This window comes from Sycon ciliatum, chromosome 2 (genome assembly GCF_964019385.1).
Source record: "Sycon ciliatum chromosome 2, ocSycCili1.1, whole genome shotgun sequence".
Lineage (NCBI taxonomy): Eukaryota > Metazoa > Porifera > Calcarea > Leucosolenida > Sycettidae > Sycon > Sycon ciliatum.
The window spans coordinates 28,320,010-28,345,414 of record NC_088644.1 but is presented as its reverse complement, the minus strand read 5'-3'; the positions used below and the strand labels follow the sequence as shown (position 1 = coordinate 28,345,414).

The window sequence follows — 25,405 nt, the reverse complement described above, 5'->3', positions numbered from 1 at the left end:
CGGACACTGAAAGCCATTGAGAAGTCAAGCAGCCACGGGGCGCTGACCTTGCAGCCGCGAGCACCCTCTGCTGGTCCGTTTTTTACAGTGCAGGCCCGTCGCACCGACTTTGGAGGTGGGGCGGCCATGGAAGGGGGTCCGGGGTCCTCCCCGGGAAAATTTCAAAAATTTCAAAAATTGAAGCCAAATTTCAAAAATTGAAGCCAAATTTCAAAAATTGAAGCCAAATTTCAAAAATTGGAGCCAAATTTCAAAAATTGAAGCCAATTGCAAGCATTTCCAGGTATTTGGTGCCATTTCAGTGTACGGTAACTACAATGAAAGTCTTTTTAATTCTGCAACAAACGAAGAAGACGCTACGATCAGGGACAAACATTACCCTCCCCGGGAAAAAGTTCAAAAATTGAAGCCGCATTTGGTGCCATTTCAGTGTAAACTGCAATGAAAGACTTTTTTCTGCAAGAAACCACGATCGGGGATCATGCATTGTGCTTTGTTGTAATGTGCTCCAAAAAAAAACGGCCGAAAAAGTGGGGCGGCCTCAGCCGCCCCAGCCGCCCCGGCTGTGACGGCCTTGCAGTGTGCACGTGAACTACAGTGCATGCACACTCTAAGATAGTAAGGGCGCCGGCTCCGGTCATCCCATCGGATTTCCATGTCCACGGCAGTAGTTCAATCATGTGACAATACGGCCGTTGGCAGAGGTGCGCTGGCTAAGAGCTTACCATGTCGTTCACACCATTCTCTGATGTGATGTGCATCGGCTTGATCTTGTGACTGTTGTCTTGCGACACCCAGTGTTCCTGTGTGGGTAGCGAGTAAGCAAGGGAAGCAAGGACAATCCCATGATGAGCACAAGAGTACCCATGTGGTACGAACAGACTGCAGACACGTAGTGTGTGTACAGTCAGTGTAGTGCAGTCACCACACCAGCAAGTGGCCGTCATACATAGTAGGTAGTAGGTGCTACATAGTCTAAATAAGCGAAACGGCAGCTATGAGGTTGCCGGTGGCACAAGGTCATCGCCGCAGAGATGTGCTCTGCTACATCGTCACCACACGACAGATGTGTAATCTACGCGCCCCTGGACTGGTGAGATCATGTGACTGAGATGTCAGTGATTCAGGCTGATCCTGAAGCCGCATGGCTGGAACTCGGTGCCCCTAGTCCTGATCAGTTTTGGAATGAGAACGTCTAGGGGTGCCTGGGTCTGTACTAGTTACCAGTACCGAATTTATTCAGCAGTTACCGTATTATCTCTATTATAAGCACGGTCCTTTATTTTTTCAATGTACCTCCGCCCCGTGCTATTAATGGAGACGTTCCTTTATTGGAGACTGTTCCATTATTATTTCAACCTCATTTCAAAGGCATGTTGCCATGCCAAATTCATGTCAGACACACACATTTCAGGGGTTTTTCGCCGGTACAGACAATGAATTTACATAGTGTGCTTATAATGGAGACTGAGCACTTTATTTTTTGAATGCCACCCCAAGGTGTTCTATTATTGGAGACGTGCTATTATTGGAGACTGTGCTTATATTAGAGATAATACGGTACGCACATTTCAAAGTTACCCGTAGTGCCCGAACCCGGACCACCCGGATAAACGAGGTACGAGTGTATGTGGAAGAGAGTGCAGCAGCAGAGACTCTGAGGGTGAACCGTGCTGGTGGATCCGTACACCAAGCAGTCCAGTCATGGCCGCACAGAAATCAACACAAGTCATGACAACATTAACCTGCTAGTAGGGAGTAGTAAAATACCAGTATGTTACTACTCCCTGCCAGTGCATTGTAGATCACTTAAGAGTTTGGAACAGAGCTCACCTGTCCTTCATCGTCCACCAGTTGCATTTGACCGGTGTCGGAGAACTTGACGATGCAGCCAATGGGCACGTCGAATTCGCCGCCCTTGCCATTGTCCAGCCACACATGCTCACCCTGTGCGTGTGTGTGTGTGTGTGTGTGTGTGTGTGTGTGCGTGCGTGTGTGTGTGTGTGAGTGTGTGTGTGTGTGTGTGTGTGTGTGTGTGTGTGTGTGTGTGTGTGTGTGTGTGTGTGTGTGTGTGTGTGTGTGTGTGTGTGTGTGTGTGTGTGTGTGTGAGTGTGTGTGTGCATGAGTGCATGTATATGTAGGTACAGCCAGTCATAGCACATACAATTCAGTAATTACACTGGACATGACTGAAGCAGCTCAACTTCCTATTCCACTTTGTAGCCTGCATGCCATGCAGTCAGCTTGAGCTACGCATCCTGCTGCGCCTGGCTAACTAACACGCAGCAGAGGATCCTCAGTGGCTACTGATTATTTTGATCAGAACATCTATGTCTACAGGTTGCTGCAGTAGCGCTCATCTCCTTTTGAATTATTTGTGTATGCACATCATGTGGTTATGTGGTGTGGTGTGGTTGTACCGAGGCTTAGCCGTATGGCAAACAAGACTCAGCTCTTACAATGCAACATTGATTTGAAGCCTGGCCAAGATTCGAAGTCATGCACTCCCAGACCCCAGCACAGTAAGGGCTGCCTACATCACATTTACAGTCAGGGGTATAATGTGTGTACTGTGTGTACTGTGTTTGTTTTGATGGTGAAGGTAGGGGGTCTGGGGATAACCAAATGTCGCATCCCTGCATGCGAGGTTACGTTGCCTGTATACCACAGAATGCCGCAGAATTGTGTTTCGCTCGCAGCGAGCGTTTTATGGGTGCCCCATTAGTAACCGCACGGCGCATACAAAGCGTCTCACTCCGTGCGCCCCAGTTTCAACGCCCACAAACTACTTTACTAAGTTTCGGAGGTTGGGAGCTGCTACATTTCGTCTTACAATTTGTTGAGTTGGACCTTTCAGATCACTGCATTGTCCGGTGGTTCAGACCTTGGTTACGGAATAAAAATAAACTTGTGCTGTTCTTGTTGCTGTCCCGAGGTGAACAGTGAGTATTCCCTTGAGCAATTTGTGGCCTGATTGCTAAATATGGAAGATAAATATTTTGCAAATGAAGCGACGCATTCGGGGATATCAGTTACGGAGTGGTTCCCTCCACTCCGCAATGTCGCTTTGAACGAATGCTGAGCTGAGCCGCTGCACACAACAGTCGGTTAGACGCCAGCACACAACTTCAGGCCCTTCTTAGTTCTTACCTTTGAAAGAATCGGCATGATGGCAGTGCAGTCCGAGGTACGAAACCTCAGTCCGCCAGCCTAGCGCTGTGACCTAACACCTCGTGTTTCAGCCGCCCTTGTCCAGCCCAGCGGGAATTCGGCTCCGCTCCAGCGAGCCCAGCGAAGTCGACTGGCTGAGCAAGCAGTTAGCCTTGAGGAGAAAGAGACGTTGGCAATGGTCCCCTACCGACATGGGCACGGTCACATCACACTCAGGAGGGCACAGATAGCTCGGTGGTGCCACCTCGCCCCGTCCTGCGGTGCGCGCATGCGCCCAGCTGATTTTGGACTACATATACCAGACATCCGAAGGTAAGGCCAAACCGGCGATAGCTCAGTGATCGATGGATCACATGAGCACGACATCTGTGACTATCTTTCCGCATCCACAACTACTCGCTTCACAAGGCTTGGTGACTGGTACGTGGCTACTGCCTAGTGTCGTAGTAGTGGGCTCAACCCAGTCGTGCAGGAGTAGTTCTCTGTAACGGTATTTAGCTTCGCCCAAATATCGTCTCGATCATTATCGCTGTGTACCATGGTATACGCAGGTGGCGATCCACGTGGTCGGTGGGTGGCACACATTGCACTGGCACTGCCGGCATGCCACTACACTGGTGAGTCACCTGATCACAGACACTGCAGGCTGCTACAGACTGACATGGCGTCCGAAGTCAGACGTGGTCCGTCGTGCACTTACTGTCTGTCCAGGCGAGTCTGTAAACGTTTTCAACGAGCTGTCAGCCATCAACACAGTCGATTCTGATAGGATACAGACTCTTATTGCGGACTCTTGGCTCGCTCTCACTGTCTCGCTCAGTATCTGTGCTGGTGTGACCGTGTCCGGTGAACGGTTACCGGTAGACTGTGTCTACAGACTACACATCATGGCCACGCAGAATACAGTTCATAGTGTACCGGTGCAGATGGGTACATGTACCACAGGCTGCTGATGGATCAGCTTTGCACCCTACACAGGCTACATGGCTGAAACATCCCGCGTTCTGCAATACTGGATGTGAAGACCATTGTGTAGTGGGTTACGCGAACGTTGCGGTTGTACTGTAGATCTACAAGCCGAACCACTACTAAGTAGTGTCTAAGTAGTGTCTTATAGTCGTATCAGTTATGTCTGATTGATGGCCTACCACGGTCTACTACCAGTACAGCCATGCATGGCCGGGCTGCTCCTCCCGTCGTAGACTTCGTCTGGCAGCAGTAGTACCGAAACACTGGTCACGGCTCTGCAGGGTCTGCACAGAGGGCACACGGACCAGACGGTCAACTCACGAATGACAGCAGTCAGTATTGCCGGAGTGTCGTCTACCACTTACCAGGTCTACAGGCTACAGCCGGCTTAGTGGGCTATCTGTAGACTGTAGTGTAGGCTGTACTGTCTGTCTGCTCATCGCTGAGTCTTGTGTAGAACCGTTGCTTGCATGCAGCTAGATGTAGATCTACATGTAGCAAGATAATTCTTCGTCGTAAAAAACATGTCTGTGGTAATTATTTCGGTCAACGGACCGATGCCGCCACGACCATGACTGCACTGTAGTACCAGGCCTTGTCTACCAGGGCCTAGGGGTCTTGTCTTGTACTAAGTAATTGTAGTCTAGTCGACGTCAACGTCTCCCTAGCACTGGTAGATCTACATGGTCACAAAGACAACCATGCATGACCATGTTTTAGCGGCCGTCGTGAGTTCCCTTCAGTTCAGAATAGAACTAACTAAAATTACTTACATAATACGAAGTCTTAGATTAGAACTAAAAAAAAAAAGTTCGGGAACGGATATTATGATAACTTACTCTCTTTTTATGGTAAAAAAAAGAAAACGTCACCGTCACTTCACAAAATGTTCGCAGTTGCCAGAGAAACGCGTTGCTATGGACTCCCTTCGGGCGTTCAACAGGACCACAGTCAGTCCACAGGCACAGGTACAGACCGTCGAGTACGAGTGTGAAGTGCCCCCGGGACTGAAAGCACAGACCGGCGTCAGTCAGCATGGTCAGTGAGCACAGCATAGCACAGGACTCCACACAACACTACGCATCCACCGAGTCCGTGTCACCGATAGTAGGCGATACAACAATTATTATTTCCAGTCGCTGGTCGTAGAGAGCCAGAAGAGGTGTGTGTAGACTATTGCTCGGACAAAAATACTTTGAACGGTCGTGTCCATCTCAGAGCCGGTACCCCGTATGACGAAGTGCTTCTGCTGCTAAGAAAATAAGAAGCCTCGTAGAGTGCTGCAAGGTGCGTCAGAGGTGGTGGAAATGGCGTTACCATTTCTGCCCGGCAACCAATTCAACCCAAAGGTGAGCGATAACTGAATCACACTATCAGCGTTGCTGTAGTGTAGTATGTAGTATGTCCATCTGATGTGATATGCTACTGGCTGAAAGCAGCGGGGATAAGAAAATGAACAGTGGCACCGCTGACTGTGCTGTTAGGTTTGGTGGGTTGGGTTGGGGAGTCAATGACCTTGTGTTAGGTTTGGTGGGTTGGGTTGGGGAGTCAATGACCTTGTGAATTTATCAACGGATGTAGTGTTGGTACTGGTGCAGTGTACGTCACATAACGTTTGAGAACTTCTGTAGGCGTTGTTCTGCAATCGAAATTGATTTCACGAACACTGTGAAGCTTGCAGTGTGTTCACACATGTACATACATGCATATGTGCATGTGCACACACACACACGCACACACACACACGCACACACACACACACACACGCACACACACACACACACACACACACACACACACACACACACACACACACACACACACACACACACACCGACTGTGTTATCTGAGGGAGAGGGCGTAAGGGTTGTGTGACTTGCGTCAGAAAAGAAGAAGACAAATACATGTACCACTGTACTTGACATAATCCTTATGAGTTTGCATCAGTTTATATGTTCTGACTTGTGTTAGAGTGTTGTGTTTTCCTCGTCTTATTTCAAGCCCTTCGTAGTAAGAGTAATGTCTCCATCGCATTTCCATCACTCCCTGTATCTGTATCTTCAATCGGACGAGAAGGGAGAGAAACGTTTGGATAGATTAAAGGGGTGTCTTCTTGCTCCGCTGTATGGACTGCATGCGTACTGAACTACTTACATTGGGTTTATAATGCCTCCAACCCATGCCTCGTTAGAATCAAAACTTTCTTGCAATATGAAGTCATTGTAGACCTTAGGAGTGTATTTCGGTAGGTTCTAGATGCTCAGAATATTCAGAACTGCGTGTCTTATGTTGCCAACATTTCCAAGCTTCTCTCACCTAGCCCCTGCCAGTGCGCATTCCAATGCTCTACCAATGTGGCTTCATTACTTGCATCATGCATTGTACATGCTATGTATGCGTGCAGCTTGGGTCGGAGAGGTTCCACAAGTCCCACTGCTTTGACTACAACAACCAAGTGTCGGGCTATGTCGGCTTCAACAAATCCGGAATAGGTGAGAGAAAAGTAGAGTGGATGCTGCATCTAAGTTAACACTGTAATACTGTTAAGTACCGTGGACCCCCCCCCCCCCCCCCCCCCCTAACCCACGATATCGGCTCCCAGCTGTGTTTTGGCCGGGGGGGGGGGGGGGGGGGGGTAAGATCAAGGCTGCCTGTCAAGTGCAGTACGATATACATGAACAAAAACGCGGAAAATCAGTCTTGGCGTGCTGGATTGTGCACAATCATGTTCATCCACTGGCATGTGTTGTGTACAGCAGTGCATGCGCTGGTTCAACACCGTATTGTATTTTCAACTATTTTGTCTTAGCTGAAGTCGCTTCACAGACTGAAATTTGAAAGGGGCGGAAATTGAGAGGAGAGGAGGGGGGGGGGGACGGCTGGATCAACAGTACTTTACGGTAGTGCCACCTCTCTATCCACATCTGTAAGTCTGAATCTGTCAAAAGAAGAATGGCAAAAAAATATGGAGGATATGGGGTTCGAACCCATGGCCTCTCGCATGCAAAGCGAGCGCTCTACCACTGAGCTAAACCCCCTGCTGACAAACATCGATGATTGTAGCTATTGGCCTATCATTATTATCTCACTATAGTGCTGTACACCATAGGCGTCGGGCCGCTTATCCCCAGGGGAGAATTCATTTTGAAGAAACTATGTTGATTACACAGTTGCGACAGTAAATGCAAGGCAGTAGGCATCCCGTAGCGTTACAGCAGATGCTTTGATTCCTCATACAGTAAAACCAGACCTAGCTGAACGCCCGGCTTGGTGCAGCGGAAACTGTCTTGATACGACAGGATTCCGCTTGATCCAGGGATGCACGTTCGATCCACGGCACGTCGATCCATGAAAATGTGTCCGGTCAATGCAGGATTCCGCTTGGTACAGGGTTCGGCAAACATGGCTTTTACTGTACTGTCTCTTTGCTCCTCTCAAGGTGGAGACCGTTTACCTGGTGCAGCACCTCCTCCAGAATTCAGCAAATTCCCGACTGGCAAGGGCGGCTCGCAGCCGTCGTGGGTGGCCTTCGATAGGCAAGTCCTCCGCTTCTACGCATACTGCCAGGAGCCGGTGCATGAGAAGAGAGAAGAACGGTCTCGCACCAGAAGGTAAGCGCACTGTTTACAGTTGTACAAGTTTGAAGAGATTGAGAGAGACAGAGAGAGAGGGCTTTACTGGAGACCGTTGCAATTACATGGATTATGTATGCTACACGGGTGGGACTGGACTCCTTTGATTGAATACCGGCAGAGTTGCGACTTTGCGAGATAATCAAATCTCTCCTTGCCATAACCGTTCATTATGTTGACACACATGCTGTCACGCAGGGTGCAGATCTACTTCTTCCTGGAAGACGATACCATCCGAGTTGTGGAGCCAAAGCAGAAGAACAGTGCACTGCCTCAGGGTGACATTATACGCCGACACCGCATTCCACGGCCGTCTCCAGCTGATGGAACATTCTACACCTTGGACGACTTCAATGTTGGCCGAGAATTAAGCCTCTATGCCAAATCATTCAAGCTTGCGGTGAGTTGAGAAGATAGATATAAAATTAAACTGCATAAATATGATCAGATCAGATGGTAAGAAGAGTGCAGATTTGCAGTCCAATTAGTTAATTGTTTCTGTTAGCATCTTTCCCTCAAACCAATGAATGATTCTGTTGGGTTCCTGATTATTATTTATTTCTCATTTTGGAATTGCAGTAGGGTGATGGCCTTTCTTGTCTTTTCCCATTGACATGATCTGAACATGTGCCATAGCAGATACATGTGCGTGCACTGAAAAGTCAGATTGTTGGTCTGTTAGTTGGTAGGTCAATATACCGTGTAAGTAATCTACGACAAGGCAGCGGGTAAGCATGAGTATCAAAGAGGGGAGACGGTGAGAGAGTATAATTAATATGCTTGAAGGTAGTGAGGAGATGATGTCCCGGTACTATGTGAATGACTGCATCGTTTGTACTACAGGCTTGCGATCAGTTCACGCGTAACTTTCTGACGAAGATCGGCAAGACGGTCCCCGAGGATGACGGAGTGCCAACGGATGAATACACGGAACACAGAACGGCTGTGAGTCTATTGTTCATGAGTTCAAAAGTAAACATAACTTCTAGGCAGTCAACGCGACAGGTTTCCTGGTGAGCAGAAACTGGCGGCAAGCTCCACAGATTAGTGTGTCAGTGTTGGTGCTTGCGTTCGTTTTATGTGATAGTTTTAGGACCTGCGACTAGGCTGGCCTTAAGGGGGCACATCACCCAAAAATTCGCTGAAAAATCGAATTTGTAAATTCATATTGAGTGCTACGTCAGTTGAAAGAGCATGAATAGCTGCAAATTCTCTGAAAACTGTGTCCCTATCTGACCAGCCGTTCAAGAGTTATGGCCGAAAATGTGCCCTTGCAAGGAAAGATTTTTTTGTTGCATGCTGTCATTTGTTGGCAGCACTGTATTTGAATGTGAGCAGACCGTGCGCAACTTGTCGTATTATGGAAACACGCGAAAGTGTGCAGAATTTTGCCCCAAGTCCAAAAAAGTCCAAAAAATCACGTTAAAAAAACACGTATTGGGCTGCACGGCGGCGGGCAAAGCCCGCCGCCGTGCAGCAGGACTTTTGCCAGCACCCTCGTGACGTTGCAGATATGTGGCTTGATTATTGTAGTTGACGTTGATTTAGTGACTTTGGCAAGTTTGAGTCGTGTCAAGAAGTCAGGTAGGATTCAGTACTAGGCAGTAGTGAAACGTGAGTGGCAGTCTTTGCCGGTTTCTGAGGGCATCCTGGATTTGGTGTGGAGCGCTGTGGAAATGGCTTGCTGTGGAGGTCCCAACACTGGATGTTGTATCAAAGGTACGACCTCGTAGCACGTGCTAAACCTAAAAAAAATCAAAAATTGACTTGGGTCTGTGGGAGTCCGTGAAAGAACGCCCACTCGTTCCGTTGTGACAGATTCCAGGGCCACGTTGAGGGGCCCTACCCCACCACCCATGGCTGCTTCTGGACTTGTTTTAGGTTTGGGTCCCGCGCACGGACAGAATGGGCACGAAAATGTGAAAAAATGTAAATGCATTTGTTTGGCTCCTGGGTGGCTCGCACACCGTAGCACTATGCCGGAAATTTGAGTTTTTCCGGCCTGGAAAGCCTGTCAGTGAGGCGCAAGAACTTGTAAATCATGTCCTGAGGGCCAGCATAGTGGCAGGAGTGTGTGGTCAAAATTTCACTCAAATCCACTGAGAAACACCAAAGTTACGGTCAATTGAATGCCATATGAAATTTTTGGGTGATGTGCCCCCTTAACTGCACTAGTCATGTAAGAATTTGATGATCTGTATTTGTAGCTGCTAGAAAATGAATGGTAGTGCTTGTAGGTGTGTGTTGATCCATGTCCCGATTTAAATATAAGTTCCGTGCTCTGGCATGATGCCTCCTGTGTTCTACAGATGGCAGAGAGTATGCAGCCGATGCGCCCGTACGAGCGCTACGACACCCTGAAGCAGTTCCTGGACAATGACCGCAAGGTACTGCGCTTCTACGGCATCTGGGACGACACGAACAACATGTTTGGTGAAGTACGTGAGATGGTCCTGCACTATCACCTTGCCGACGACACTGTAGAGCTGCTGGAAGTGTACAAGGCGAATTGCCAGCGAGATACCATTCCCATCTATCTGCATCGTGTCCAGCTACCAAAGGTACATACTCGTATACATGACATGTACTGTATCCAGCTTACTGCCGGTGCACCATGCAATGTTACACTCTCAAGGGGCGTCAGAGGGAAGTGGGGTGTGGTATGACCGTGTGTCCGGGGGTATGCCCCCTGGGAAAAAAATCGGATTTTTCATGCCAGGCAGACCATCCTGGACGAAAAGTGGTACAAGCATGGTCATGCTGGTTGTACCGTGTGTGACACCCCTGCTCTCACTGGCATCAGCTTGTTTGCTGCAGGTGTTGCGCTTTCATGCATCATTGGACACATATGGGTACTGTCAGAATTGTAGTTTCCGAATTGGAGACGAACCCATCCTATCGCAATGGAGATAGCACAGAAGAAAATAGTGAAATTGTTCCTGTGTCGATGCGTTGTGTGGATTAGCCATTTAGGCTCGGGTCAGCCGTTTATGCATGTTGTACTTTTCCTTGTCGCTTTGTGCCTGCAGGAACCTCACACGGTACCACAGCCGGGTCAGACGGTGAGCAGAACGATCCTGAACGTCTTCGGTCCGATGGGACATGGCGGTCGACACATTCTGGATAACCTGAAGGTGAGATGGCAGTCACTGCTGAACGCGCCGTGCAGACCGGGACACATCGACATGTGTCTCTACATGCAATGCATGTACAGGTTCCTGGGGGGTGACACTGTTGGTGCGTGTGTGCTCGCGTGCCTGAACACAGGACTACCATCCAGTAGTACAAGTTATTACTAAGAACAGTGCTGATCAATGAAATCCCATGGTGTGAGTCATGTTTGCCATGCCATGCACCGTTCCACATGCCAGTCAGTTTCCAGCGTGACATGTACATGTACTCGACTCCGCACATGATCGGACTTCACTGAGCAGCACTGTACTTGAAATCAGATTACAGTAAAACCTGTGACTAACGATCACCCCCAGCTGGGGCCAGAGAAAGCGGTCTTTAGTGGCAGGTGGTCCTTAGTTAGAGGTTTTCACCGCACAACCATAATTATATGAATGTGAGGCCGTCCGTGCCTGGCGAAGTGGTCTGTAGTACCAGGCTGGCCGCTAATCACGGTGGTCGTTAGTTTCAGGTTTTACTGTATACCGATAACAGCCTGATGCAGATGAATTTCCATCTTCTGAGGCTGAAGTGAAACGTTGTGTCAAGATGACCACCTGTCCTGAAGGACCGCTTGAATCAGAATCATGACGTGAAGGGGGGGGGGGGGGGAGGGGGGGGGGGGGGGTGAGGGGGCAGTTCTAGTACAATGGCCCTGGATAAGAGGACGACTCTTGTGGTGACTTCCACACAGTGACGCCACTTTTCAGGTCCACTGAGGAGGTTAGCTTAGACAGCCTGCATCTACTCGAATGTGTTTGCTTCGATGGTCTGTTTCATGCTGTCTCCAATGCAGACTGGTGTAGAACCTGTCGAATACTATCACCATTCGGATCTGGCCATCGGGCGTTCTGTCAATGTGTTTGGACGCCGCCTGCTGCTATGCGACGCTGATGGCTTTACACGAAAGTTCTACGGTGCAGGTAGGGGGTAACGTGATTGATAGCCACTGCAAATAGCACTGCAGTCAGTGTCCATCAAGATATTGCACTGGAGTGTATGGCGGCAAGTGTGCAGCATTGCTACCAACATTATCCTACTTTTGTATCCTTCTGTACTTCATCCAATTTCAGTAGTCAAGGGTTTCACTAATCCAGGGTTTTCAATAGTCCAGCTTCTTCAGTGGTACATTGCTGTATCACCACAGCTTGGAATGACGAGCACACACAGTGACATACATCAGGAGCAGTCAGTGCCGTCAGGCCCTTCACCCATATCCACAATTTCTGTTGCTGTCGCAGAGAGTGAAGAGTCCATTGATTATCGCATGGAGCGCTCGGAGGCACCACCGCGACCGCTACCACCACACAATGACTACGGTACATTGGAAGATTCGCTGGCCAACTGCAAGAACCTGGTACCCAAGAAGCCGAAGGGCGACTTCGTCAAGTTCTACGAGAAGGACCGGTGAGTTGAGAAGTGTACGCTTCTCGTTGGCTTAATATTTTGTCTTGCAATATGGCTGCCCGCAGCCAACCCTGCACTCGTTCTGGCTGGTGTGAGGTGTGAGAAAGAAGCATATTTATGTGTAAGTCACTCAGTACATGGGTACTCACTTATAAGTGTATCGGTATGTATATGATGTAGGTAGTGCATCGAAAATCTATGATGACATAACATGAACAGCCTCTAACCTGATCACTGTCGTTGTTCATGCAGACATGGATTGGATGGCCATGTGCTTCGCTTCCTGGCTCGTCTGGAGACCAAGCTTCCCATCGACAAGGATCGACGGTTCGTGATATCGGTGTTCTTATCCGATGACACTGTGGCTGTGTTTGAGCCACCGCAGCGTAACTCCGGAGTAATCGGCGGAAACTACTTGTCACGCGGTCGCGTGGAGAACCCCGACAAAGAGCCAGATCCTATCACCAGTCACCCACAATTCTACTTACCAGAGGTGAGCGAGTCACCAATCGGACATCGAAACAGGGGTGTAGCGGGTCCCCCTCAGTTTCAGGGGAGGGGGGGGGGGGGTGCATGGCCGCATAATGTGTAGGATGGCTGGTGCATGTCATTCATGGTCATTATGTGCATGCTGAACCTAGGTCAAAATATTTAGGGGGTGTACGTGCCCCCCCCCCTCCATGCGGGGTACGCACCTGTGTGTGTGTGTGGGGGGGGGGGGGGGTGCATCTCGATCTGACGTCGACCGATGGTATCCTGAGATTACAGGGGCTGCATTGTGTGCAAGAGGAGGTACCTGATTGGTTATTCCGTGTGTATGATGAGTGTGATATTAGCTTTGTATAATGCGAGTCTTTGATTTCCCACGTAACTGCGGCAGTTACCTAGCCGTGGGATTTACTTTCACAGCGGCAGCACATGCGTTGCTCCGTTACAAGCCGTGCATGACCTTCTACATGCGTTATGCAGGTCTTGCTTGCCCAAGGCGAGCAATCTGAAGAATGACATCATGTAGTTACTAATTAGTTCAGCCTGTATGTCACGCATGTGTCATCTTTGCTATGCAGGACTTTGCTGTGGGCCGTGTCATTGTAATGAACAAGCACAGCTTCAGCCTGCTCGATGCAGATGACTATGTGTTCAAGTACATGGAAGAGAATGCACATGAGGTACGTTATTGATATAGCTTTCACTATGTATGTGAGTGGGCTGAGTATGGCAAGCACGTGCAAACATGCATGCACACATGAACGCGCGCACGCGCACACACACACACACACACACAAAGAGGTTAACTTCTAAACTTACATCACACGGGCCAATCACCCTGTAAGTTTCACACCAAAACGCCATTGCTATTATTTTCTGTTGCCCTCAGTTCCAACAATCTGATATTGGATCAATCGTTGCCACTATCCGAGCAGAGGCGATGGAAAGAGAAGATGCATTCCGGTCATCGTTCGAGGAGGGCCTTCACTCCGGTGACAGCAAGATGGAGTCAGCTGAGTTTACGTAAGCCAGTATGCAACGTGAACTCATCTCCTATGGTTTAACGATTTGTACTCTCTAATTTAGGAGCAGAAGCATGAGATGTGAAGGGACACATGAGGGTGTGAGCTCTTGATCACAACTATCGGGCAATGTCCTGAAAGGCCATGTGTGGCAATGAGCTAATCAAGGGGAATCTATGCAGCAAGGTACTAGTATGCCGTGTGAAACTATGCCTCCGTTTGGAAACTATGCCTCCGTTTGGAAACTATGCCTCCGTTTGGAAACTATGCCTCCGTTTGGAGATGTTGCCTTTTATGAAGAGTATTTTAAAACATCCTCTGCATTGGAAAAAAGCACATTTCTGGATCACTTTGGGAAAGCCACACCATGCCAGTGGGACGATGCCCGGCAGCTGACTACATGCAGCCATATGCTGATGCTGGTACATGTATACGATTGTGTGCTGCTCTCTTTACAGCGCCATCTTGGCCAATCTCGTCCCTCGCCTGATCGGTCACGAGGTCATGACGGTTGCACGTTATTACAGTGATCCAAAGGTGAGGACAATACGGCAAAGTCTCCCATGCACAGTGTGCCTTGTCGGACACCTAGTTTAGAACATTGCATGTGTGCAACGATCCGAGTGATCAGATCCGTGTGTAACCCGCTGCCAATGTTCGCAACCTGAACTTCACAAAGTGTGTGCACGTGCAGTTCATCCGACACCACTGGGTAAGCATCATATGATGTACACAGACAAAGAATTTCCTTTTGATAGCTATAGGGAGATTGACCCGAGGTAAAGTCCAGGGATGTGTTATGGTAAACTTCAGACAAGATAAACCCAGGCCAATACAAACCCTCGGATAAGACTGATTTTATATTTTTGGATAAGATACGTTTTCCCATGCTCTGATATGATTCGTGTTATCCAAGTTTTACGGAGGTGAGCCCGTTCCGTCTTTCTTTCTCTGGCTATATTAGGCAACTGGAGTAGCCGTGGAGACAGTGGCGGCAACCGCCCAAGAGCAGCTCAAGAAGGTGAACTTTGAGAGCTTCGCCAGACTGCTGGACATCTTCCGCTATGAAGACGAGGCGAGGTAAGGGTGTGTGTTAGTTACGGTAGATGTGAAGCACTATTTACCGCACACCAATTACATGCAAACATGCTTGCAGTGCACATTCGCATGCGCACACGAGTAAGGACCCCAGCTGCAGTGCCTATTCTACAGTGTGCCCTGGCCTATGACATGACAGGGGCGTCGGAACCGGTGCGGCAGGTGCGGCCAAAGCCGCACCAATAATTTTCGATTTAAAAAAAAAACATTTCAACGTTGTTGGTCGCTTGTACAGGTACCATGTTTTACATCGACAATGCGGTGTATCATCAGCATGCATATTCTTTTTATTATTCTATATGGCATTTTAGGCCCAATTTTCAAAAATTTTCCCGGGGGACGACCCACGGACCCCCTCTCACACATTCGCCGCACCAATGTTAAACTCCTTCCGACGCCCCTGCATGATGTGTGACCTTGCAATGCTGTGCTGCCAATCCCTGGCCCTCTTCTTCAGGTCTGGACACCTGCCACGGTCGGATGTGCGTCGCCTGTGCATGTCGTTCAAGGTGCCACTGACCAAGGAAGTACTCGGCACATTGCTAGATCGGTAAGTGATGCTACAAGGAAGAAGTCTTACATTTGAGTGGGCCCTTTGTGTTAGTCCAGCATGCAGATTGACTGAACCAGAAGAGCCATGTTGAATATCATGCACATGTTTGCAGTGAGGGTGCACACTACGCCAGTGTTCATTGTTGTGGTGCCATGCACACATGCCCGTATTGCAAGTAGACTGCACACTGTCTTGTGTTATGTATGATGCCACGACCCTGGTACACTCTCACACACACAATATGCATATATGCAGACTGGACCACCTCACTGCAACATTCTTGTATTACCACCCAACATGCCACTAAGCAATGGTAACAAGATGACCAGTGACCTAGGCCAGGGTGAAAAGTGCCAAGTTTGTTCCATTGCAACCAACCCCTGCTGTGGATGCAGCGACTGGGATTCCGGTCTTTGACCGTTTGGTGGTGGGTCTGATCTACTCACCTCCCACCGTAGGAGCTGCATCTGTGCATTGATCCTTGAGGGTTGTGATGTTCCTGCAGATGCTGAAAAGTCAGTCTGGCTGAGTCTCACACAAGCCACGAATGTTTCTCAACCCCTGTCATGACATACACCAATCCAGAGTGCTTCACATTATACCAGACCAAGTATGTGTGTCCGCTGCTTCTACAGATGTCCACGCAACGAACAAGACGAGCTGAACTACGAGGCACTGGTCGATGCCATCAACTGGAGACAGAAGCCACGGCCGGCTGGCAGCAACGAGGCAGCTACCACTCAACACGCACTGGCCAGCTTTGCGTACCCTGAACCATCTGCGGGACAGTCGACTCCGTCCGCAGTGAGCTACGATCGCTTCTTGAGGGATCTCTTCGGAGGCTGAGCAAAAGTTTGATGTGTGCCCTGCCAACGCCACCCGGGCCGTCTCCCCTGTGCGCAGTGCGGTTACCAGCGTACTACACAGGCCCAGACCTCCCAGCCGGGCCCCACGTCCCAGTCCGGGCCCCACGGCCCGGTCGACATGTACAACTCCTCGTCCATACCACCCTGGTCTACGGACCTGGGTGAGATACCATAGTTCCTGTGTTTGTATCTGACAGTACTCGAAAATAGTACTGTACAAGAGCATGACTGTATCATTTTCAAGTTTATTACAACATGCGAAATTAGTCAACTACCGTTTATGACAAAATTGAAAACAGCACAAATTTCATAGTGTAACGTATGCACTTGTCTTGAACATAATCTAAATCAGCTCAATAGGAGCCATTTTCCAAGGTCTACATGAGTTCCGCTGTATATACCGTACATTTCCAGATCAAAGAATATGCTATACATAACCGTAAGTTGGTTGGACTACACTGGGTCATGAATGTAGATATTGCTCTGATTTTCACTGGGATGCGTCTTCACCATTTCTGCTCTGGAACTAGTGTTTCGCTTCATTAAATGTGGGATGGGACAGTTTACTTCCAGTCTGGACAGACTCTCTGATACCAGCATGTCTATATAGTGGAGAATTGCTCTTATCTCTGGTGTTGATGGAGAGACTCTGGACGAATTGTACGCACGCTCGGCACAAGAGAAACATACAACAACTCTCCCGCAGGATTCTGGCTTCCATCGCCAGCATATTGTCCCCGCTTGAAGGTGATGGGGTTTGCCTTCGCCAGCTCGTGATCAGAGTAGCAGTCAGAGCAGCGGTCTGATGCTGAACGGAGGCATGTGTTCAACTCGCTGCAGCACAGCACGGTACATGACAATATAGCATCATCGCCTGTGCTGCTTTCTCTGAACAGTGCAGTGACTCAGTATGTTTCGGACTGCTCCGCCGTCCGTCACATCCTTGTATGCCGGTGCTCACGGCCGAGATTTGTGTAACTGCTTCGTAGCCTCTGGGCACATTCTGGCCGATGCCCTGGCGGCACTGGTCGCCAGTACTAGTAATAAACCGAGCAGTGCTCAGAAAACATCTGCAAGGCACTTACCGTGTGTGCCTTTGGTTCCTTCACAGTTAGTGGCCATGTACAGTACTCCTACTGACTGTAGCGCCGCTGTAAGTTCTCTACATCTGGCGCTCAACTGGATTGCGTCAGGGATCCCAGCAGCAGCATGTAGCTAGAGTTTCTTGTGCCGAGATGTGACTAGAGTGTCTGATCGAATGCCGGTGAACAGTATAGACGATCGAGCTCTGGCATTCTTTCTCAGCTCAAACGGTGACGGTTTCTGATCGAAACAGCACACATAATGTAGACGAAAGTAGCAAAATAGCTGTGTCAGTCCCATATTCCAACCATGTCAGGATCACGCCTCAGCTAGTGCTTCGGCGTGGCTAACAAATCAAACTAACTACTACTACTGTACATTTTTTTCGATTTTGACAGCATGTTACAAGGCGAGGACGCGTAGTGCTCCTGACTACAACCATAACCCGGTAACTACCAAGCAAGGCTTCTGTATATACTACTGTACATGTAGGACGGTTAATGACAACGGAACACCCTGCTGTAACTACACAACCTGATCTTGCCGGAACACCCTGCTGTAACTACACAACCTGATCTTGCCGGAACACCCTGCTGTAACTACACAACCTGATCTTGCCGGAACACCCTGCTGTAACTACACAACCTGATCTTGCCGGAACACCCTGCTGTAACTACACAACCTGATCTTGCCGGAACACCCTGCTGTAACTACACAACCTGATCTTGCATTTGACTAGTTATACCGCTATGCGAAGAAGAAAGACATTTTCAATGTGGTGGGTACTCACCATTCTCTTGATGCGCTCAAACAATAAGTCATACTCCGGTGCAGCAAAGCGAGCTTTGCGTGACTTCTCCCAACGGATTTTCTTCTTGGCTTCTTTTACCTGATAACTTGACTCGAAGAGAGGTGGATCTTGCACTGAACAAGTAGAGGAAAGAATACAACACTCCGTCACCATGTGTGAGTCAGGAATAGAGAGAGAGGGAGGGAAACAGACAGACAGACAGAGACATGCAGAGACAAAGACAGAGGGACAGGCGCACGCAGATAGGGACAAGAGGTGACACAAAAGCAAGCCACATACGTAGATGTAGGGCACTGAAGTGAAAACTTCTAACTCAGAGGACCAGTCAAACTTACAAGCTTTCCCTCTCAAGAAGTTCTTGGTCACGATAGCCTCAAGTGAGTGGAAGGTTATTACTGTGAAACAAACGAACAGTGAAACAGTGGATACCATCATACAGAACAGTGAAACAGTATACCATCATACTAGTGCAAACAGTATACAGTCGTCCCTCTCTAATCCGGCACTTGTTTATCCGGAACTCTTGCCAACCGGCGCACTTTCTGACGAAACCGATTTTTTTCGTTCAATTCCTACATCTTAATCCGGCACTTGAATTCCGCCTCCGGCAGTGACTTTTTGAAACGAATCGCTCAAACTGCACGTAGTTTGATTTCATAATCCGGCAGTCGTAAATCGACTGTGCGTGTGTGTGCAAGAGTACGTATACATGTGAACATGTTCTCTGTTTTACTTTATCACTGTGTATATTCCTGGAGAAAAGTTGAGAATATAAAGCCGTGCACCAAATACTGGGGTCGAACGGAAAAACCCTGCGTTTTGACGTATGATACATGCATGCAATTGGCTAGGGCCGGGTCAGAGGGCAGGATTTCTTAATCCAGCACCCTCGTTAATCCAGCAGAAAATGCCGTAGCAAAAGGTGCCGGATTAGAGAGGGACGACTGTACCAGCATATTAGTGCAAACAGTATACCATCATACTAGTGCAAACACATCTAATGTTCTTCACAAGTATGCTTGTAGTTCCGGACAAGCAACTGGATTGACAGATACACAATGGACTATAATTATTATGAACCCAGAAAACACAAAACGGAAACGGCTACCCCATGCATACTTGTAAGATTGTTATATGTAACGCATTTCCCCGATTATAAGTCATACTCGATTGTACCCCATTTTCAGGTTTCAGCCCTATTATTTTGATGTGTACATGTACATGTATCGACTTCAGTAGTAAGTCATGCTCGATTGTAAGTCAGCCTGTTCACCCTTGAATAGTAGTGTAAAAAGGTGCGACTTATATTCGGGGAAATGCTGTAGGTTAAAACCTACATCTAAATATCTGCATGGTACATGTACATAAGACAACAAGCAGCAGCAGCAACATCCACTGCACACACACACACATGCACATTACCTGCCAAGCAGCCGCCGGGTCTTAGCAGCTCAGCTGCGGCGTAGAGCCCTTTGCGAAGCTCTCCAAACTGCACAGAGTGTCAACGTAGGAACATACATGTAGATAGTACTGTATATGAATGATCAACAATCGTAGACAGCAAGGTGGTGGCTAGTCCTTTCTCAACCACATAAACACAGTCAACAAGAGGCAAAGTTGCAGCAATCCTGGAAACAAGCATATGGCGAGAATCAAACCAAGAGTAGTACATGTGAATCACATGTACTGTGAATCACATGCACCTTGACCCTAGTATGAGTATACTGCCACCATACCAAATACAGCTTAGAACCATGTAAGTAGACTTAGTCTTGTGTCAAACACCTAGAGCATCGTGGAGATCCATCACAGGAGCAGGAACTAGGTATAATATAGCTACCGGCAAAACGAAAACAAGATACGACCTAGCCCCATGCAGTCATGCAGGACGCACCTCATCGTTGACTACGACGCGAAGTGCAGCGAACACTCGCGTGGCAAGGTTCATTGGCCTTCCCAAGGAATCCCTGAGCACGGGCAAACACAATGCACAGCATCTCGAGGAAGCAGAACAAAAGGAACAAGACAAGAACTACAATGTTACATGACATGTTTGCTGCATTATTGTTACTTTTCCCTTCAGCATTGTTGTCCTTGTGAACTTCATAAATTTCTACCTTGCACCAAGAAGAAGATCAAGGCATACTTACCTGACCTGAAGTGGCCGTGGGCATCTCAAATTTGGAGAAAGATCAAAACTGTCTACTTGGTCGAGACTCGAGAGTAATGTAAAAAATCACAACAATGTAGTCAACGGGCACAGAAAACCTCAAGTATGGAAATCTATTTTTGAAAGTGCATGTCCGCTACGTCTCAAAGAACTCATACTATTGCATATATCCCTAGGACAGACCTGGCTCTCATCTTGACAGCGTCCGGTGTTACGTTGTAAATGATGGCGACCAGTTGCTGCGTGGTCTTGAACTTCTCCTTTTCCCGCGCCTGAACAATGTGCTTGGCGTAAAGATTGGCAAAGCGCTCTCCAGCAAACTGTGTTACAAAAAAAAGAAAGAAAAATACAGCTTGCATGAATACTGGCATGAGCATAGGATGACATACCATGGCCCACAGTCCCACAGTACAAATACATTTCTACCGAGTTGATGGTCCCTTCATTCGAGTTGTCACATGGTCATTGATATACAGTACAGTAATACCTGGTTTAAGCGACCACCCCACGGTGCAAGCAAAAGCGGTCGTTAAAGCCAGGTGGTCTTTAGAACCAGGTCCCACAGTGTCTGTGTAGAACTGTCTGTGCATGGAAAAACGGTGGTTAAGAGCAGGTGATCGCTAAGCACAGAGGTCGCTTCCACCAGGTGTTACTCTAGTAGTACTACTCTGGACAGCTAGCTGTTTCCACCACGGCGGTAATAAGAGTGACGGGCCGAACCGACCGCCATAACATCTAGTCACGGGGCAGCAAAGCATTTTTAAACCAGCTCAAAGCATCAACGTCGAGTACTCTAACTGCGAGAAACACAGCGAGCATTGCACGAGGGCAGGTAACGAGGGCAGGTAACGAGGGCAGGTAACGAGGGCAGGTAACGAGGGCAGGTAACGAGGGCAGGTAACGAGGGCAGGTAACGAGGGCAGGTAACGAGGGCAGGTAACGAGGGCAGGTAACGAGGGCAGGTAACGAGGGCAGGTAACGAGGGCAGGTGACTTTGATGCAGACTGAAAAGACTGCTCAGCCCAAAGCCAAGGCGAGTGAGTGTAATACTCAATCTCCGGACAGCTAGCTGTTTCGACCTTGAATGTTACTGCTATGTGTGTGTATGTGAATAGTGTTACTAAGCTAGTGATGCACACGGAATACAGTAAAAAATGTAACTAAAGAGTAAAGACCACCGTGACTAGCGACTAGCCTGGTACTACAGACCACTTTGCCAGGCACGGACGGTCTCACATTCATATAAGTTAATGGTTGTGCGGTGCAAACCTTTAACTAAGGACCACCTGCCACTAAAGACCGCTTTCTCTGGCCCCAAGGGGTGGTCGTTAGTTACAGGTTTGACTGTAATTTGCAATCGGTCAGGTAGTGTATCGGCACAGGGCACAGAGAACAAGCAGATGTGAGCAAGAGCATGTGCACAGACACATGGACACATCCACACAGATTGACGCACAGATACACATGTACACACATACACATACGTGCAAGCATACACACACGCACGCATGCACACACCTGCAGCAGCAGCAACCAGTACAACTCCGACTCACTGTGCGGAAATAGTACGCCAACTCTCTGGAGGAACAGTTGTTGACAAAATCAGCTGCCGTACGGCGCGGCGCACCCTTTGGTGGATTCTCAGAATCTAAAACATCCATGCGCATGTCAAGTGGACCATCTTCCATGAATGAAAACCCTCTCTGGCCTTCCTGGAACTATCACAAGAGAGACACAAATACCAGGATTTAATAAAGAAACATTACAAAGCTTTATGGGAGTCAGTCCACACTGACTGCTCCATACCTGGACATGTTGGAAACCAGGAAGGAAGTGCATTCAACTAAACTCTCATCAACCAATTTCTAGTTCAATCTCAAGTCTAAAAAGATAGCATAAAAGCTAGTGTTGCACAATAACAGGTGAGTGCAGGCAGTGGAGTAGCACAACACTGTGGTAGTGAAGAACTTGTGACTACACTCTACTACATGTACAGCAGCCATTTGCCGCTTTTGAGACAGAATTCGTTAGAATTTCACCTCGCCAACCCACACAAATCCGGAGATCGCTAAATTTAATTGACGTTTTAAAATATCTGGTCTTACAGTACACATCATTACGAGGGCATACACAGCGCAAACAACAACATACTTGGCCAGTGGATGGGCCGAGGTCCATGAGAATGGCATCAACACTGCCGGGCCTGCAAAAGCAGGGCAGAAAAACACAGGCACAAAAAAAAACAGAAACATTCGGAGTGTCTTGTTTGATACGTGCGTTCAGGTGCTGAACAGTCCTACCAACATACCGACTAGCACGTATCAAACAACACACTCCACTTCACATCCTTCCACCCAGTGCGCAATCCGAGAAACATTCGGGTTTGGCAAAAATGAATCTGATAATCTAATGCTATATGTGTGTAGTACTGCAGTTTCACAGAGTGGCAGATGCAGCCGTAAGGTCGTGTGTGTGTGGGGGGGGGGGGGGGGGGGGGGACACACACCCTCCCACAATCGGTCAAAGGACAAAACACCCAAAGGCAAAACACCCAAACACCCAAAGGTTGACCGACTGCACAAACAGCTTCTGAATGTCCCGTTAGTAGTAGGGCCGTTACACAATACCACGTAAGCAATAGTAACTGTGATTAGATAATACCACATGTACTTCAGTGTAGTAGTGACCAGTGCACACACACACGCATGCACGCACGCCTGTCCGCCCGCACGCACCCACACACACACGCACTAGTATGTTGGGTAGCCCTGCACTCACTGCAAGCCCTTTGCTTTCAGAAGCTTCACAACATTGCCAAAGCGGCCATGAACAAAGTGAAAGCGTTCTCTCAGCTCCTCTTCACTGCGCTGACCATCCAGTGCCTCGGCCAAGCAAGCAGGCAGTGTCTCTGCCAGCTGACACGCCGCCGGATCACGATCTATGGAGTACACCTGCGCTGGTGTCTGGTCTAAAACAGGGAAGAAAAGAACGCTAATCAGCACATTGATGTCGATAGCAGAGTCAATGCACAATTACTGCTCCCAGGTACAATGACAAAAGCATATAGTCCCGTCCAGTCAGAGCTTGCCATCTTTCCCAAGCGCCCCAGTTTGATGTCTTGTCCGGAAAACTACTACAATAATAGTAGATTGTAGCATCGTAGGATTTAGCGGCACCATGCTGACTTGCAGCAGGTGCCGCTTGGATCTGTTGTTAGAGTTGAAGATCAACCCTACGGTGCGGACACAGCAACCATGTTGCAAGCCATATAGCACCATGTACAGATCTCTCGTTCGCTCCAGCCCACGGAAGAGTCAAAGTGGTGGGGCACTCTGGCGGGATTTTGCGGCAGTTCAAAGTTTCCTTACCCATGTGCACACGAATACATACACACGCGTGCACACATGTATACACATAATTATGTGCGTGAAAGCATACACACACACACACACACACACACATACACACACATATGCAAACAAGCATGCATACAAACAAACACATAGCTAAACAGTACGCATAAAGGGGCATTGCTGTGGAGAGCAGATGGAACAGGCAGCTGGCGCCCAATGTCCACTCAACGAACAGGATGTGCGGTGGTTGGCAGAAACGCAACACCCATCATGTGTCAACGATAACAGTCGAGGCATGCCCAATGAAATCCAGCCCCATGAATAAGTTAGTAGCCTAGGGCAGTGCACAGGTCCAGGGTTTGCGAGGCCTGGGGTTGCACAGCTACCAGAGCTGGCTGACTCATGAGGCACGGTTTCATTGAACAGCGCGGTAAGGTTGTGCCCAAACATACAGGCCATTAGACCTAGACCAAGAATCCATTACCCCCACCCAGAGTATGCAGCTCTACACACGAGGTCTGGTGTGGCGTGCTGCCTACATTACATAACCACTGTTCGGGGGATCAGCCAGGCCATTGCGTTGTTAGTGATAAGCTATAGTTCCGGGCGTGCAAGCGCATCATTCGTGGAGACTGGGGAAGATGTTTGTGTGATGCTTGGAGTACAGGCATTACCAGTACCTTTGTATCTACTAGCATTGTGTTACGCATGTATCCGGCTGAAACCACCGTCGCATCGTAACCATGGGAACTTCAAATCCAATCAGCAAGATTGTCGTTTCACTACAACCAGACTGGAGGCAATGCGCGGTGCAGAGCAACTATAGCTCCGAGATCAGAGTTGCATACTCTGGGGATGAGATGAGGGTTTAACTGTAACCTGACAGGTCAAGTGACTAGATTAACATCTACCCCAAAAGAGATGGAGATATCGACAAGGCGTGCGTGTAATCCTCCAGTACTAAATCCTCCGAGAACAATTGTTCCATATCACATCGAGAACATACCAAGCAGAGCGCTTGTATGACCACCTCCTCCAAAAGTGAAATCCACCACAGTAGACTCCTTGGTCTTGAGCACAGGTACGAGGTGTTCCATGCATTCTTTCATCATGACAGGAACATGCGACACATGACCATATCTCTTCAGCTTCTTTTCTTCGCGATCCTTCAACTGCTTGGAACGACATTTCGTTGTTACTCTGGCCAGCTTCACAGCTGTGCTGGACAGTTGCCTAGCCGAGCCAGTGCAACGGACACACGCACTGCAACACAGCGTACCAGCCATCACCATCGCGCTTATTCATCGTCCGAAATCTCTCCCGGAATGATACGACTCAAAACAACGCATGAACATGTGCAGTCGAGCTGACGTTCGTGAAGTCGCGTCGTGTGGTATCCTCGATTGTGCATTTGAACCCAGATCAGAACCAGGGAGTTGAAAACATGAACAAAGCGTTCTTCAAACAACAACCAGTCTGTACATTTTGTAGCCAATTATTAAAATTTTCAAAATTTGACAATTATGCACACGTGAACGTGACGTCGATAGTATACTTCGACTCGAGTTTGATGTTTTTGCAGAGAAACCGTTCAAACGCCATTTTTCACC

At 48.5% G+C, this 25,405-nt stretch overlaps 3 protein-coding genes and 1 non-coding gene across 4 annotated transcripts in view; 1 reads left to right on the top strand and 3 right to left on the bottom strand.

The window, feature by feature from the left end:
* LOC135809534 (myosin-VIIa-like) overlaps positions 1–3,389 on the bottom strand; it is a 37,864-nt gene extending 34,475 nt beyond the window's left edge. Inside the window, exons 1-3 of the mRNA XM_065322895.1 lie at positions 3,151–3,389; positions 1,834–1,947; positions 726–803 (exon numbers count right to left, since the gene is read on the bottom strand). Of these exons, the coding sequence (XP_065178967.1) occupies positions 726–803; positions 1,834–1,947; positions 3,151–3,168 (210 nt within the window). The 5' untranslated portion in view covers positions 3,169–3,389. The remainder of the gene's footprint in view (positions 1–725; positions 804–1,833; positions 1,948–3,150) is intronic.
* A 1,845-nt stretch (positions 3,390–5,234) lies between these two features.
* On the top strand, positions 5,235–16,831 carry LOC135809538 (EF-hand domain-containing family member C2-like). Its single transcript, XM_065322898.1, has 16 exons — positions 5,235–5,489; positions 6,545–6,632; positions 7,580–7,751; positions 7,971–8,172; positions 8,616–8,717; positions 10,082–10,333; positions 10,802–10,906; positions 11,740–11,866; positions 12,185–12,350; positions 12,603–12,843; positions 13,418–13,519; positions 13,729–13,862; positions 14,320–14,398; positions 14,826–14,941; positions 15,417–15,509; positions 16,148–16,831. Exons 1-16 carry the CDS (start codon positions 5,448–5,450, stop codon positions 16,356–16,358), a joined length of 2,232 nt encoding a protein of 743 aa, XP_065178970.1. The 5' UTR covers positions 5,235–5,447; the 3' UTR covers positions 16,359–16,831.
* Positions 7,107–7,178, bottom strand: Trnaa-ugc (transfer RNA alanine (anticodon UGC)). The gene has a single exon. It is a non-coding gene; the product is annotated as a tRNA-Ala (tRNA).
* LOC135809539 (ribosomal RNA small subunit methyltransferase H-like) lies at positions 16,610–25,298 on the bottom strand. The gene is made up of 10 exons (XM_065322899.1): positions 24,802–25,298; positions 23,221–23,410; positions 22,594–22,645; positions 21,996–22,160; positions 20,626–20,762; positions 20,167–20,239; positions 19,695–19,761; positions 18,608–18,667; positions 18,252–18,385; positions 16,610–17,701 (listed from the first exon to the last, which is right to left on the bottom strand). Exons 1-10 carry the CDS (start codon positions 25,085–25,087, stop codon positions 17,594–17,596), a joined length of 1,272 nt encoding a protein of 423 aa, XP_065178971.1. The 5' UTR covers positions 25,088–25,298; the 3' UTR covers positions 16,610–17,593.
* Between the last annotated feature and the right edge of the window lie 107 nt (positions 25,299–25,405).